We start from the raw sequence: 13,786 nt of genomic DNA, 5'->3' as shown, positions 1-13,786 counted from the left end.
TTGGCTGTGGTGGCCACATCCTTCCCGGGGCTGACTCATGGGGGCTGGGAATGCCAGGGGCCTGGGGCCCTGGAACCTGGCCTCCAGTGACCTGCATAGTATGACAGCGCTCTCAAATCAAGGCCACCAAGTGGCCCTGCAGAGTGGGCTGCAGTCCCATGTTAACTGCAGTTCCCCAGAGTCTGCGTTGCAAAGGCGGGCACATCACCCTGTGCACATGGGCCCTGTACAAGCAGCCCTCCCTGATTGCCATGACCCGGCAAACGCCTGCCCCCTCTCAGCCTGCCTCCCTTCTGTGACACCGTCTACCCCTCCAACCAGAGGCAGACCCTCTTCCAGGGACTGCTGCTGAATGAATGAGCGAGTGAATGAATGAACGGACAAACGAACAAACCAGCATCATGACAGTCGAATGGAATGGGAAACAGCAGTCAAATCAGAAAAGACAATGTCCTAATTTAAGACAGATGTTAGAAATGACAGACACTTTCGGGGCGCCTGGGTGGCTCAGTCGGTTAAGCGTCCGACTTCCGCTCAGGTCATGATCTCGCGGTCCGTGAGTTCGAGCCCCGCGTCGGGCTCTGTGCCGACAGCTTGGAGCCTGAAGCCTGTTTCAGATTCTGTGTCTCCTTCTCTCTCTGACCCTCCCCCATTCATGCTCTGTTTCTCTCTGTCCCAAAAATAAATAAACTTTAAAAAAAAAAAAAAAAAAGAAATGACAGACACTTTCAACCTAAATGCCTGAGCTCTGCTGAAACCCGCTCTGGCAGGAGCCCTTACACAGCCCACGGGGCCCCAGTAAGCAGCCAGTTAAATATGTTACCACGATGAGCCTTCATAAAATCAGAGCACGTACACAAAGGCATCTCTGGGGGGCACCGCTAACCCTCCTTCTTGGGAGGGGGGCAGAGTACGCAGCCGGGACCCACGACTTCTCACTGTGCCAGTCTGGGTGCAGGAGCTCCGGCAGCAGGCCCCCCAGAGGCCCCTGAGCGGGTGTCCGGGCACCCGGCTGGCGGGAGCGTCCCCGGCTCCCCCGCTGACCAGAGCAGCCCCTGTGCCTCACCCGGTCACGCCAATGCCGTGTCCGTGGCGACACCTTCCTCCTGGGGGCCTGCGGTTTGGGCCGCGCCAGGGAGAGTGGCCCGAGGGACCGGCCACGGGAGGGAGCCCTGCTCTGTGTCTCTAATGCGCTCCCCTGGCAGCCGAGACCCCACACGTGTTGTCACAACGCGCCCCACCTGACGCCCCGGGAGAGGATGCTGGCAGCTGGCACCTGCTTCCTCGGGACTTGCCCCCCCTCCCCCCCTTTACCCTGTGCTGATTGTGCTTCGATTTCACCGGGGCAAATCCCAGCCATGAGCATGACTGTGCTGCGTCCTGTGTGTCCTCCTCGTGGGGCATTAAGTCTGGGCTGGTCCTGGGACCCTGACACAGGAGTCTCAGAGGAGGAAGGAGTTAAAGATGCTCGTAGGAGTGCGAGACCCTTTTAGCTTTTTGTGACTTCTTTCTCCAAGAACGTTGCCTTGCCCACGCCTAATTCTAGAGAGTTGTCCTTTCTGCTGTCACCCTGTCAAGGCTCCGCAAAGCACCTGATGTAGCTGCCACCCCATCTGGTCAATGTGTGTAACTCGCAACTACAGCAGCCAGTGGACGGGCCGGAGCAGGTCAGGGACAAACTGACTGCGGGGGCGGGGGGGGGGGGGGCGCAGGCAGGCAGGGCAGGAGAGAGAGACCTCCTAGCTGCAAGGTCCACGTGCTGAGGGCACAAGGAAGGACATTCTTTGGAGGGAGAGGGGGAGTGCCAACGGCCCAGCAAGTCCAGAGGCCCCCCTTGGCCCTCCAGTCCCCTAGGAGAGGGGAGGGGCTCCTGGCCATTCCAGGGCCGGCCAGGACCTGCCTGTAAGAACCAAAACCATTATCTAACTGTCCTGATGCTTAAAAGACACAGTGGGACGCTGGCTTCCTCGAACCCTCCCACCCCGTCCTGCCCCCCCAGGATCTGGGAAGCACACCCCAGCTCCCTTCCCAGGGCAGACGGAATCCAGTAAGACTTGTGGGCAGAATGCACCAAGAACATTCTGGAACTTTGTGAAAGACCCTGCCTGTCACTCGACAAAACTGAACCACGTCTCATGTGTTCACACTGGTCGTTGGCTAAGTTGCAGGACATTTCTGGTGTCGCTTCCCCGGCTGGCTCTGAACCGTGCAACACGGCCAGGGTCCGAGCGCCCCCACCCCACAGCCTGGCCCCTCTCCCCTGCTAGCTGCTCCCTGGCCAAGACCCTGCCGGCTCCTGCTCATCCCGCCTCCCCCTACCTCTGCTCGGCAAGAGTGCCCTGGGCAGCCTGCACTTGTCTCCTGGCTCTCTTCCCCCACGCTGTCCCGCTCGGGGTCGAGTGTCCTCCAGGCCCGGTGCGCGGCTGGACCAGGGGGCGCCCAGCACGTCGGCCAGGCCAGCCTGAGATGTGCTCAGCAGGTGACACGGCCTCGGGTTCCCCCACGACAGGCCCCTCGGCCCCACGCCCGCTCACCTGGCAGGAGCGAAACTGGCTGACGAGCAGCGTGCACCGTTGCGGGTCCTTCCGCCCGTCCAGACTGTCCAGCTCGGCGGCCACCTGGTTCAGCTCCTCGTCCGCATAGTAGAACTGGGCGAGCAGCTGTGGGTCCGACCTCTGCGGGGGAGAGAGGCGCCGGCGTGAGCGGGAGCATCACTGTTCCCGGGCCCCACACCCCTCACGGAACCTGGCACCTGTCCTGACTGCCTCTGCATCTCAGCCCACTTCTCAGGAGGCCTTCCTGGCCGCAGGGGTTCAGGGAGGGTGGGGTGTAGGGATCAGAGGCAGAGTAGAATCGGCTCCTAACGAGGGACTTGCTCCTAAAACGAGACTACAATGGCAGCCGGCGAAGGACGCAGGTCCGACCAACACCTCACAATTTCCGCGAATGAAGCCTGACGGACCGTGGCGCCATAAGTGGTTGCCATCCGCGAATCTGTTCTCTACAACCTTCTCAGCCCTCAGCCCGGCTTCCGTCCCCCAGAAAATGCCAGTGGTCTGTGGCAGGAGGCCCCTCACCCCCACCCCTGCTCTCCCGACGGGCTGCCGACCGCCCTGAGCGCCCTGGCCGCCCCCGCCACCCCTGCCCCGGCCTGCGACCTTCTCCTTCCACACACCGGCCTCAGGGCCTCTGCACTGCAGCCGCTCTGGCCTGAGGCAGGAAGGATCTGAGTTTCCAGGATCAGGAGAAACCCAGAGCAAAAGTGATGACGCCCTTGGAGATACTTTCAGAAGTGGTGGTGTTCATGATCGTGCAAAGAAAGGAGAGGGTGAGACCACAAACCAGGCAGGCGTTCAAAGGTGCCCGGGGACCACACACACACACACACACACACACTCACAGCACAGTCAGCACAACCCACTCTTCATCCTCAAGGAGTTAGGACACGGTTGTTTGTCCCCTGATGCCGTCAAATGCAGGTAACTTACTGTCCCAATCTTTGGTGTCCCTTTTTCTCCCATCTCGGGGGTCCTCTTGGCTCTGGTGTTCCATCCCCTCCCCTGTGCGGCCCGCCGGGTGGCTTTTCTTCGGCTCAGGGGTCCGGGCCCTTCAGTGCCTGACTCAGTCAGCTCTCGAGCTGGCCCGGGGGGAGACCCCAAATGAGGCAGAGCAGACCCGCGGGCGGGGGCGCCCAGCTGTGGTGCCTGCCTGGGGGCGGGGGGGCATGCGCCCCTGGCTGGGCCAGGGCGGCCTTCCCGGGGCTTTTCCAGGAGAGTCGAGGAGACGAGAATCTGTTCTGTCACCCGTTCACCCAGCAAACGCTGCCTGAACACCCACTCTGCCCGGGGTGCGGGGGCCCGGGGGTACGACCTGGGATGGGGTGGGCTCAGACCCCCGCCCTCCTGGCGACCCAGTGCCTCACACCCTCTCTGGTCCCGGGAGCCAGTGTGTACCCTCAGTGGGCTCAGCTGACTTGCTGGGTTCCTGTCACTCCAAGGAGGGTGACCAGTGTCCCCTCTGTGACAAAACAGGAACAGGATTGGGGTCAGGGGCTAGGCAGTACTTTTGTGCGTCTTTCCTGTTCCACTGACTGGTGGTGTGGAAAGTGATGCTCAGAAGGCATCTCGAGGCCCTTCGCCTTCAGGCCTGGAGTCCCAGGGAGGGGTGACGTGGCGGGCAGGGGCTGGGGGCACCCTCCGTGGCCTTGGGGCTACGGATTTTCAGGGAGGCCCTGAGGCCTTGCTCTTTGCTTCTCAAAGTCCCAGAATTGTGACCTGGCTCCCCTGGTGGCTGCCAGCTTCCCCTCCCGAGGTCCTGGATCCCGCAAGCCGTGTCCCAAGAAGGAGAGGAGTGCCTCAAACAGCACCTTGTTACCAGTTACACAGGGGTCGTCCCTTCCTGAGAGGAGGTTGCAGCAAGGGGCTGAGGCCACCGCCGGCCAATGACATGTTCCGGACTCTGCTGGCACCGAGCCTGGGCACCTGACAGCCTGCTCGGGAGCTGACCTCAGTCACCAGAGGCCGCTAGCTTCCTTCTGGCCCCAAACCCACCGGCTCCCCTCACAGCAGTGGGGTGGGAGGGCAGGGAGAGCAGGGGGCACGGTGGAGACAGTCCCACAGCAGATGCCTCGCTGTGGCCCGGTGCCTCCCACGGAGCTGGCCTGGAGCTGTCGTGGTCACAACGCACCAGGGCAGGCAATGCAGAGCCTCCCTGCACCTGTTCCTGCAGCTGCCACCACTGCTCACAACACGACGCCCGCTGGCACAGCAGACAGGCTGGGGACTGAATTTAGGGCACCGGATAATGACACCTCCAGGAAGCCAGGTCTCTGTTCTGAGAAAGAGGGCACGATGCAGGGGGCCGTGCCCAAGCGTGTCCAGAAAATAACTCAGAAGCATCCTTTGCTCTGGCATTAAAAACCTCACCATATATAAGCAGACCTCAAATCCAAATATTCACACTGACGGCCCGGGTGAACGCGGCCCCCTCTGCTATTGGCGGTGAGTGACCACGGAAGGTCCCGGAACGCCTGACGGTGGCCGTGGTGCCAGCTGTCAGGAAGACAAGGCTCTGCCCCTCACATGGTCCCATTGACCCCGCCGGCCATTCCCCTCCCTGCACCCAGGAGGGGACCGAGCCTCAAGAGCGTCTTCCGAGTGGCCCTCAGCTTATGCACATGCACACACACACCTTCCTCCACGTTCTGGAGAGAGTGACAAAGAAGCACCATGTGTTCAAGCAGAACTGCGGTGTGTGTGTGTGTGCACGTGTGTGTAGGGGTGTGTGTGTGGTTTGGTGTGGGTGGGTGTGTCTCCGTGTGTGTGCGGGGTGTGCATGTGTCTGTGTGGGTGTGTGGGTGGCGCAGGGAAGGAGACAGCAGCACCCAGAACTGGGTGCCCGCCCAGAGCTGCGTGGGCTCTAAACCTCTTCACGACCATGCTCCCCAGCGACGAGCACCCAGCAAGTGAGGCAGATCCGGTCTTGGAAACGATGCACAGAGACGAGGCTCTTGGTCCCACTTCTCTTTGACGTCAGTGAACTACAGACCTTAAAACCAGACCTACAGACGTGCTGTGCATCAGCAGAAAGAGAGCCGCAAACACACATACACACACACGCGCGCGTGCAGCAGAGTAAGAATTCAGAAAACTTTTTTAAAGCTAGTGATTATCCTATATTACTGAGACTCAAAAGGCCTACGCTATTTGAAAACTTTATTCGTACCCTGAGCCAGCTTTCCACCCCCTCAGGACGGGCATCGTCCACAGAGGAAGCAGACGTCCACTGTGTGTGTCCCGGGAAGCAATCCGTGCTGGCCGCGTCGGTCAGACCTGCCCGCGGACCCAGGCGCTGCGAGGGACAAAACCTCCAGGCAGGGGTTCCAGGAAATGAATGAACACAACCTACAAAGTTCCATTTGTGCTGACGAACAAAATCCAAGGGAGAATGATGACACTCCGTTTTCGTGTCGGAGTCTGCAGGGTCCGGAGTAACACGGGCCAGCTCAGCCCCGCCCACCACGGATGTGCAGCTCAGCCAGCCAGCAGGGTCACCACAAGTCTGCTCGAAGTGGGGGACCCATGGGTGTTCAGGGACATGAGAAGTTGTCTTTCTCTCTTGGATTTAAATCATCTAGCCTTATTCTATAACATGCTAAATTAAATTTTATTAAGTTTATTTATTTTCAAAGAGACAGAGAGAGCAAGCAGGAGAGTAGCAGAGAGAGAGAGAATCCCAAGCAGGCTCCACACCATCAGCTCAGACCCCGATGTGGGGCTTGAAGCCTGATGTGGGGCTCGAACTCACGAACCATGAGATCACCGCCTGAGCAGAAACTAAGACTCAGAGCCTTAACCGACTGAGCCACCCAGGCGCCCCTAAAATTAAATTTTAAATTACACTTTTAAATATCCCTAAGGAAAATGTTCACAACAAAGAGAACCAATTGGTATATATAAGAAGGACTCAAAAAATAACAACAACAACAACAGAAAAAGAACTCACCCTATTTTGAAATAAAAATTGTAAGAGAATAATTTAGAACTCAGTAGGAATGTCTTTTCTGCCACACTGTGTCGATATTTTCTCACCATCAGTTCGGGGCAGCGTAAGTTTTCGCGGTTGCAAGAAGACAAAACAGAAGCTCACGGAAGAAAGCGTCTGGCCTGGGAGGCTCCATGACTCTACGAACAGGCAGCATCAGAGGTGGCGGGAAAACCAGGAAACAACAGGGAAGCACTAAGTCGAAGTGCAAACACGAACTGATTCAGCACTAATTTTGTCAAGTTGATGAAATCATTCCTTCATTCGAAAGCTGCTCTGCGGTGTGGGAGAGGGCGCAGGCCACAGTGGGAGGGGGCTCGGGCCCTGCTGCAGGCCCCGGGCTGAGCCGGCCGGCTGGGCTGGGGCAGAAGGCGGCAGGAGCAGGCCCGCCCAGCCCTGTGCAGAGCACCCGGATGAAGTTCACAGGGAAGGGGAAGGCCCAAGGTCGCATGGCGGGACAGGAGTCGGCCTGGGGCTCACACTAAGGACCCTCGGGCATCCTCGTGGGAAGGATGAAGGGGTGAGTGTGACGAGGCTTCCCATCCCTTTCACACCCTTGCTTCCCAAGTAAGAAGTGAGCACTGCAGTGGGAGGGCCTCACGAGGACGCCCCTGTTCGCTCCAGGCCGCAGCCGCACAGCCCCAGCCAAGCTGCACGATGGGGAGAAGGGGTGGAGGCAGATGGCCAGACAGGTGGGCAGGACAGATGGCGGGACAGGAGGCCTGGCCAGACCAGAAAGGACCAGTCCCCCACACTGCCCGGTGATGGAGCACAGCCCAGGTGGCATGTGGGGAGCCCCAGCCCCCTGCCCACCCCCCTCCCCTCAGCACCCGCCCCAGGATGTGAGCTGGGCTCCCAACGCTCGCTCGTTCCCCAGACAGGCCACCCCATATGCCTCCCGCCGTCCCTACACTCAGCAGGAGCCAGCCTCCAGATCTCAGTGGACCCCAGGTAGGCATCAGCTGGACAGAGTCCAGGTTGCTCAGGGGTGAGGGCTGGGCGCCCAAGGTGCCAGTCCGCCAGCCTTGGGCCTCTCCCAGACCAGCTTTCCAGTAAAGCCTCAGATTCCCCCCTGCAACACCAGAAATCCAAGAATGTTGCCAAAAACAAACAAACAAACAAACAAACAAACAAACAAACCAAACAGAAAAGCCTCAAGTCGTGGCACCTTGAATGTGACTGCTCCCCCTACCACCAGTGGTGCCCCCACCCAGCCAGCTGGTCTCCAGTCCCTGGGCCTGGGAGAAGCAGCCCAGACCACACTAGGCTCTTAAGGAAGCCCACTGACCACTTGTCCCATGGCTGGAAGCCCTCACTGCCTCCAAACACCGACCCAGGCCCTCCTGAAGGTCTGCACCACCCTCTGTCCCCACCAACGTCTGGCATATTTGGGGAGCCATGACTCATGCCCCAAAGTTGGCTTGTCTACCTCAGTACACCCCGGGGCCGCCTGGCCCCAGACACCAGCCACCCTTCAGCAGATCTGGTGCCCCAAATAGGCACAGGCTCCTGTTGTCACAGGCAGCAGCCCTGCCATCTGGCCCATCAGTGACTGGACTGGTGGCTGGCTACTGCTGTGCCCACCCCCCCACTCCGACCCAACTGCCTGCTATCTCTACCCAGGGGCTGCAGAGAGCCCGCCCAGTCACAAGGAGCGACAGTCAGGGGCTTTGTCCCACACCCCCTCCCCAACTGCTGGTAGCTCCTGCTGCCCACCCCCACCCCCCGCAACTGGCTCCCTCTCAGGACTCAGGTGCCTGCCCTCCCTGAGGCCTCAAGTTCAGGCGTGGAGCTGGGCCTGGGCACATCACCACCCCTGTGGCCCCCTGCACCTGTCTGGCACACATGGTCGGGGAGACCCTGAGGTGGCCAGCTGCTTCCCCCCAGGGCTTGAGGAGGCTGGCCAGGCTCCAGAGGTTTTAGGTCCTGGCAGCCAGGGCTTGGTGCAGACTAATCACAGAGAAAACCGTCAAGAGCTGTGTCTAAATCATGCAACCTCCATAATCCAACACCCCCTCAGAGGAGGTGACGGCCACTCCCCAGTCTGCACAGGGGAGAACTTAGGCTTGGATCTCATGTCCAAAAAGTAGCCCCACCTGTCACTTCGCCCCTCTAACAAAGGATGGCTTTTTTCTGCAACTCACTTTCCCTTCTGGTCCCTGCTGGGTGTTAAGGGCAAGGCAGCACAGGGCTCCCATCCGGGCTGGCACCACGTGTCCCTGATAGAAAGCTGGAGGGTCCCACTGGGGTCGGGCTCAGTGGCTCAGGGTCCCGGCACACGCACCCACATGGGCCAACTTGCACGGACACCACGTGTTTCCACAGGTCTCCTCTGAATGCCCAGGGAGCATCCATCCACCCTAGGAGGCTGGCCCCATCCTGGGCCACAGCCAGAAAATCGCCGCTGAAGCCCAGGAACCGCCCCACCCAGGGCAGGCACCAGCATACGGTCAGCTGGCCCCGCCCGCACCTCCAGCCTGACTGCAGCCACAGATGGCCTGTCCTCCCTTGCGTGAGGCCCGGCCGGGCCGCTGTGAGCGGTCTGCCTCAAGGGCAAAGCACTTCGCGGCTACAGAGCCGAATGCTTGCCCAAGAGAGACTGACGACGTTACACTCAGTTCACATCGATAAATGTTTTATGTCTATGGTACAGCAACAGAGATGGCCATCCTGAAAATGTGTCTGGAGGAACCAAGGGCCCTCGACAGCATGGGGAAGAAAGAGCCTGTGCCCCGATGGCAGGATGAACCGGCTTCAGAATTTATAAAGATGGGTGCTGGGCTTAGGTCCAGGATGCGCTGAGCTTCAAATCCCGCTCAGTCACTTACTGGACGGTGACCATGGGCACGGCACTTACCCACGTCTCCATCTACCATTTGCAAAATGGGCTTAACGCACTCAGAGTACCTGGCAAGCGCCCGGGGCACAGCAGACACTCAATATAGTCCGTCACTAAGGGAGTCATCACTACCAATAAAAGCGTCCCTGGTGCAAGCAGTCAAAGGTGATAGAAAACAAGCCAAGATGACCTCACTTCTGAGAGCATCATTGCCTGAAAGTGGCCACACGACAGCACCACCCCCAAACGGCAGATCACAACGACACCCCGTGCCAACCAACAGAGCCATGTGGGGAACCTCAACCCCCAGGAGGCAGTGAGGACCGACAGCAGGGGCAGGAGAGACCTCCCCCCACGACCGCACCTGGTCCCCGAAGTGCCCAAATCCGGGAGTCTTTCTGAGCCTTCCCCAGGATATCAGGGGGTGGGGCACTGGGACAAGGGGCGGCACATCCAGGGCTGGGGTGCGGGGCAATGGGGCGCAGGGTAGGGGCATCTGGGGCTGGGACGTGGGGCACTGGGGTTCAGGGACGGGGCATCAGGGGCTGAGACGCGGGGCATTGGGGTGTGGGTGCCGGGCATCGGGGGCTGGGGTGCGGGGCACTGAGGGTGCGGCACTGGGCGCACGGCGGCGCGGGCCATTGGGGGCGCAAGTGGCGGAGCCCTAGGGACGAAGGGGCAGGGCGCAGGTGTCCAGGTGAGGTCCGGAAGGGCGGGCTGTGGCGGCCTCACATAAAGGAGGAAGAGGCCAAGCCGGCCGGGTCGCGGGAAGTGTGGGCTGGGGTTGCGCAGCGAGTGGAGCCTCCGCGGGCACCACGGAGGCCGGAAGGTCGGTGGCGTCCCAGAAGGAGCGACGTGGGAGGGAGGAGAGGCCTCGGGACGAGCGAACGTTGCGTTGCGGCTGGAGAAACGCAGGAGTCTCTCGAGCTCAGAGTGGTCGCTGAGCCCCTGGCTGAGCCCCTGGTGCAGGGGCCTGACCCACCCCTTCCGCTCAGCAGGTGTCTGGGCCTGGCCCCTGTAGCCCTGGCCCATCCCCGCTCCAGGTCCCTCCCCTAATCTCTGACACTTCAGAGCCCCCAACCCTGAGCCGGACCTAGCACAAGTGGGAGCGCCAGCAGCCCCTGGCCTGGGTGACGCCCGTTCTGGCTCAAAGATGCAGATAGATGGACTCTCCGAAGCCCTCCGACTCCCGGCCTGGGCTGGGGAATGGGTTAGCGAGCTGCGCCAGTCACCCCAATACCGGGAGACCTTCACTGCACCTGCTGCGGAATGAAGTCTGCGTGGACGTGGGGTGGGGGCCTCCCCTCTACAGGAGGGGTGCAGGGAGAGAAAGCACCCCTCTGGCAGGGCCAGGCCAAGACTTAAACACAGTATGACTCACTCAGGAAGCTGAGGTGGGCAGACTACACAGCCCAACTTCACGGTCAACTCACAGATGGTTCTAGAACAGCCGCCCAACACATCGACCTAAAAGATGTGTCCTGAGGCTGAATCTGGACCCCCACAAAGGAGAACATCCTCTTATAGTGATGGGGGGGGGCATGAAATTAAATCTAGGGTCCAGTTATTCCAGCAAAAAATAGTCCTGAAATCTTACCCACAGCCAAGAGGCTCACACATAAGATTTTTTTTTTTTTTTTTTTTGAGAGGCAGAGAGAGACAGCATGAGCAGAGGAGGGACAGAGAGAGAGGGAGACACAGAATCTGACGCAGGCTCCAGGTTCTGAGCTGTGAGCACAGAGCCCAACTCAGGGCTCGAACTCATGGACTGTGAGATCATGACCTAAGCTGAAGTCGGACGCTTAACTGACTGAGCCACCCAGGCGCCCCTCACAGCTAAGTTCTGAGACAGAGTTTTGAACTCACTAAATTTTTAAGACACTGTTATCACCATAACCAGTGTTGCCCCAAATGAGGTTTTATAAGAACTTCTTAAGCAGAGCGGACTGTAGGCCTCCCTGAGAGAAGGCCAGCACTCTGCAGCTCCCCAGATGATCTGCTAAATTAGTGCCCTACAAGTTCTGGAGTGTAGGACCCGTTTAGACACCCAGGAGACAAGTTCCCTGTACCAGCTATGGCTCCCACTTGGAGGGCCAGCTTCCCCGCTGTTGGCGACTCTGGAAAGCAACCCAGGAAGGGGCCCCGGAGAAACCCCTCCAGCTGCAGGGGGTCCCTGCCTTGGGAGCCATGGCGAGGGGCCCCTTTATAAACATACTCTGGTCCCATCTGGAGACAGACCCCCACTGTTGGGGGAGATGCTCCTGAGAAGCAGGGCCCCAGCCCTGGGAGGAGGCTCGGTCACCCCCTGTTGGGCTGGGACATCCCCCTTCCACGGGGAGCAGCCAGGTTCCACGGGACCCTGCCACACCCCAGGTGACCACACTGGCCTTGGCTGCAGTATTTGGGCTTCAGGCCAAACCAGATGCAACGCCGGCACATAACACACTGTCCAGTGAATGGTTTCCAGAAGGAAATGATTTCTCCAAACTTCCCATCCAGCGCTGTGCACACAGATGACTCACCAAGCACAGGGACCATGGGGAGTTCAAGCCGGGCAGCTGCGGTGGGTCACGGAGAAGCCCCTTGCGTAACTTCTCAGAAAAGTGGCACGGGCACCCACACATCTGGAGAGGGAGTAGTGTGCTTCGCACCCCCAGATGCCCGCCCCCAGGCAGGCCCTGCCTGACCGCAGGTGTCTGAACTACAGGAGGTCTGTTTAGAATTTGAATGGGTTTGAGGTTCTTTCAAATGCGAGCTATTTTCAAAGCTATTAAGTAGTAAACTTGGTGGCCTGCTATTTACTCTATTCCCACACGGTTCCCACACTGCTGGCAGCCACGGGACACAGTCCCCCCGGGGGCCCCAGGCCCGAGCTCCCATTGTTGGGACAGTGTCCTGGGCTCGGGCTGCAGCCCAGGAAACAGGTGAGGTAGCCGGGCTGGGAAGTCTTCTCAGCTTCTGGGACGGTGGGAATCTACCCAAGGGAAACGGAGATTTAAATTGCTTCTTTGTGGGGGCGCCTGGCTGGCTTAGTCAGTTGAGCGTCCGACTTCGCCTCAGGTCATGATCTCCTGGTCCATGAGTTGGTGAGTTCGAGCCCTGCATCGGGCTCTGTGCTGACAGCTCGGAGCCTGGAGCCTGCTTCAGATTCTGTGTCTCCCCCTCTCTCTGCCCCCGCCCTCCCCCCCACTTGTGCTTTGTCTGTCTGTCTGTCTCTCTCTCAAAAATAAATAAACATTAAAAATTTTGTTAATTGCTTCTTTATGAATTGTCCTCTCCTTCAGGAAGAATTTGAGGTGATCACCAAATCAGAGCACACGTGAACTGAGTCTGTTTGTTTAATCAGAGGAGAAATTAAAGGGCCCAAACAGGGGTCCCTCTGGGGCCAAGTGGATCACTGCAGGTACATGACAACAGCCAGCTGGCCTACCCTGATCTCTGTTTTGTTGGCACAGGCCCAGGGCCCACGAGTGTCCCCCAGTCCTGGGCATATCAGCGCCACAGGGCGGGGATGAAGTGGATTGGGAGAGTCCAGCCCCACACCTGTAGGGAGCCCTAATCCCGGGCCAGCCTCACCTGCGGTCTGGGAACATGCTGGGGTCAGGGAGCAACACGCAATTCCTCCCACTGGGAGGACCTAAGAGACGGGACATCACCGGGAGGGAAGCCAGCACCTGGGGAGGCCTTGCTGGCTGAGCAGGTGGGGTTAACACACACTTGAGGGACCCAAGGACTTAGAAACGCAGGTGGGCAATCCCTATCAAAATAACACCAGCATTCTTCACAGAGCTAGAACAAACAATCCTAAAATTTGTATGGAACCTGAATAGCCAAAGCAATCTTGAAAAAGAAAACCAAAGCAGGAGGCATCACAATCCCAGACTTCAAGCTATACCACAAAGCTGTAATCATCAAGACAGCATGGTACCGGCACAAAAACAGACACTCAGATCAGTGGAACAGAATAGAGACCCCAGAAACAGACCCACAAACGTATGGCCAACTAAACTTTGACAAAGCAGGAAAGAATATCCAACGGAATAAAGACAGTCTCTTCAGCAAATGGTACTGGGAAAACTGGACGGCGACATGCAGAAGAATGAACCTGGACCGCTTTCTTACACCAGACACAAAAATAAATTCAAAATGGATCAAAGACCTCAATGTAAGACAGGAAGCCATCAAAACCCTCGAGGAGAAAGCAGGCAAAAGCCTCTTTGATCTTGGCTGTAGCAACTTCTTACTCAACACGTCTCCAGAGGCAAGGGAAACAAAAGCAAACATGAACTGTTGGGACCTCATCAAGATAAAAAGCTTCTGCACAGCGAAGGAAGCAATCAGCAAACAAGGCAACCGACAGAATGGGAGGAGATATTTGCAAACAACATATCAGACAAAGGGTTA

At 58.7% G+C, this 13,786-nt stretch overlaps 1 protein-coding gene across 3 annotated transcripts in view; it reads right to left on the bottom strand.

Annotated features, from left to right (window-relative positions):
• ZFYVE28 (zinc finger FYVE-type containing 28) overlaps window positions 1–13,786 on the bottom strand; it is a 115,563-nt gene that overhangs the window by 58,629 nt on the left and 43,148 nt on the right. For all 3 annotated transcript variants that reach the window (XM_045474790.1, XM_045474789.1, XM_045474791.1), the window contains exon 2: window positions 2,535–2,675. In XM_045474790.1, coding sequence (XP_045330746.1) covers window positions 2,535–2,675 — 141 coding nt within the window. The remainder of the gene's footprint in view (window positions 1–2,534; window positions 2,676–13,786) is intronic.

Source organism: Leopardus geoffroyi, chromosome B1 (assembly GCF_018350155.1).
Source record: "Leopardus geoffroyi isolate Oge1 chromosome B1, O.geoffroyi_Oge1_pat1.0, whole genome shotgun sequence".
NCBI lineage: Eukaryota > Metazoa > Chordata > Mammalia > Carnivora > Felidae > Leopardus > Leopardus geoffroyi.
This window is presented reverse-complemented; position numbering and strand designations above follow the sequence as displayed.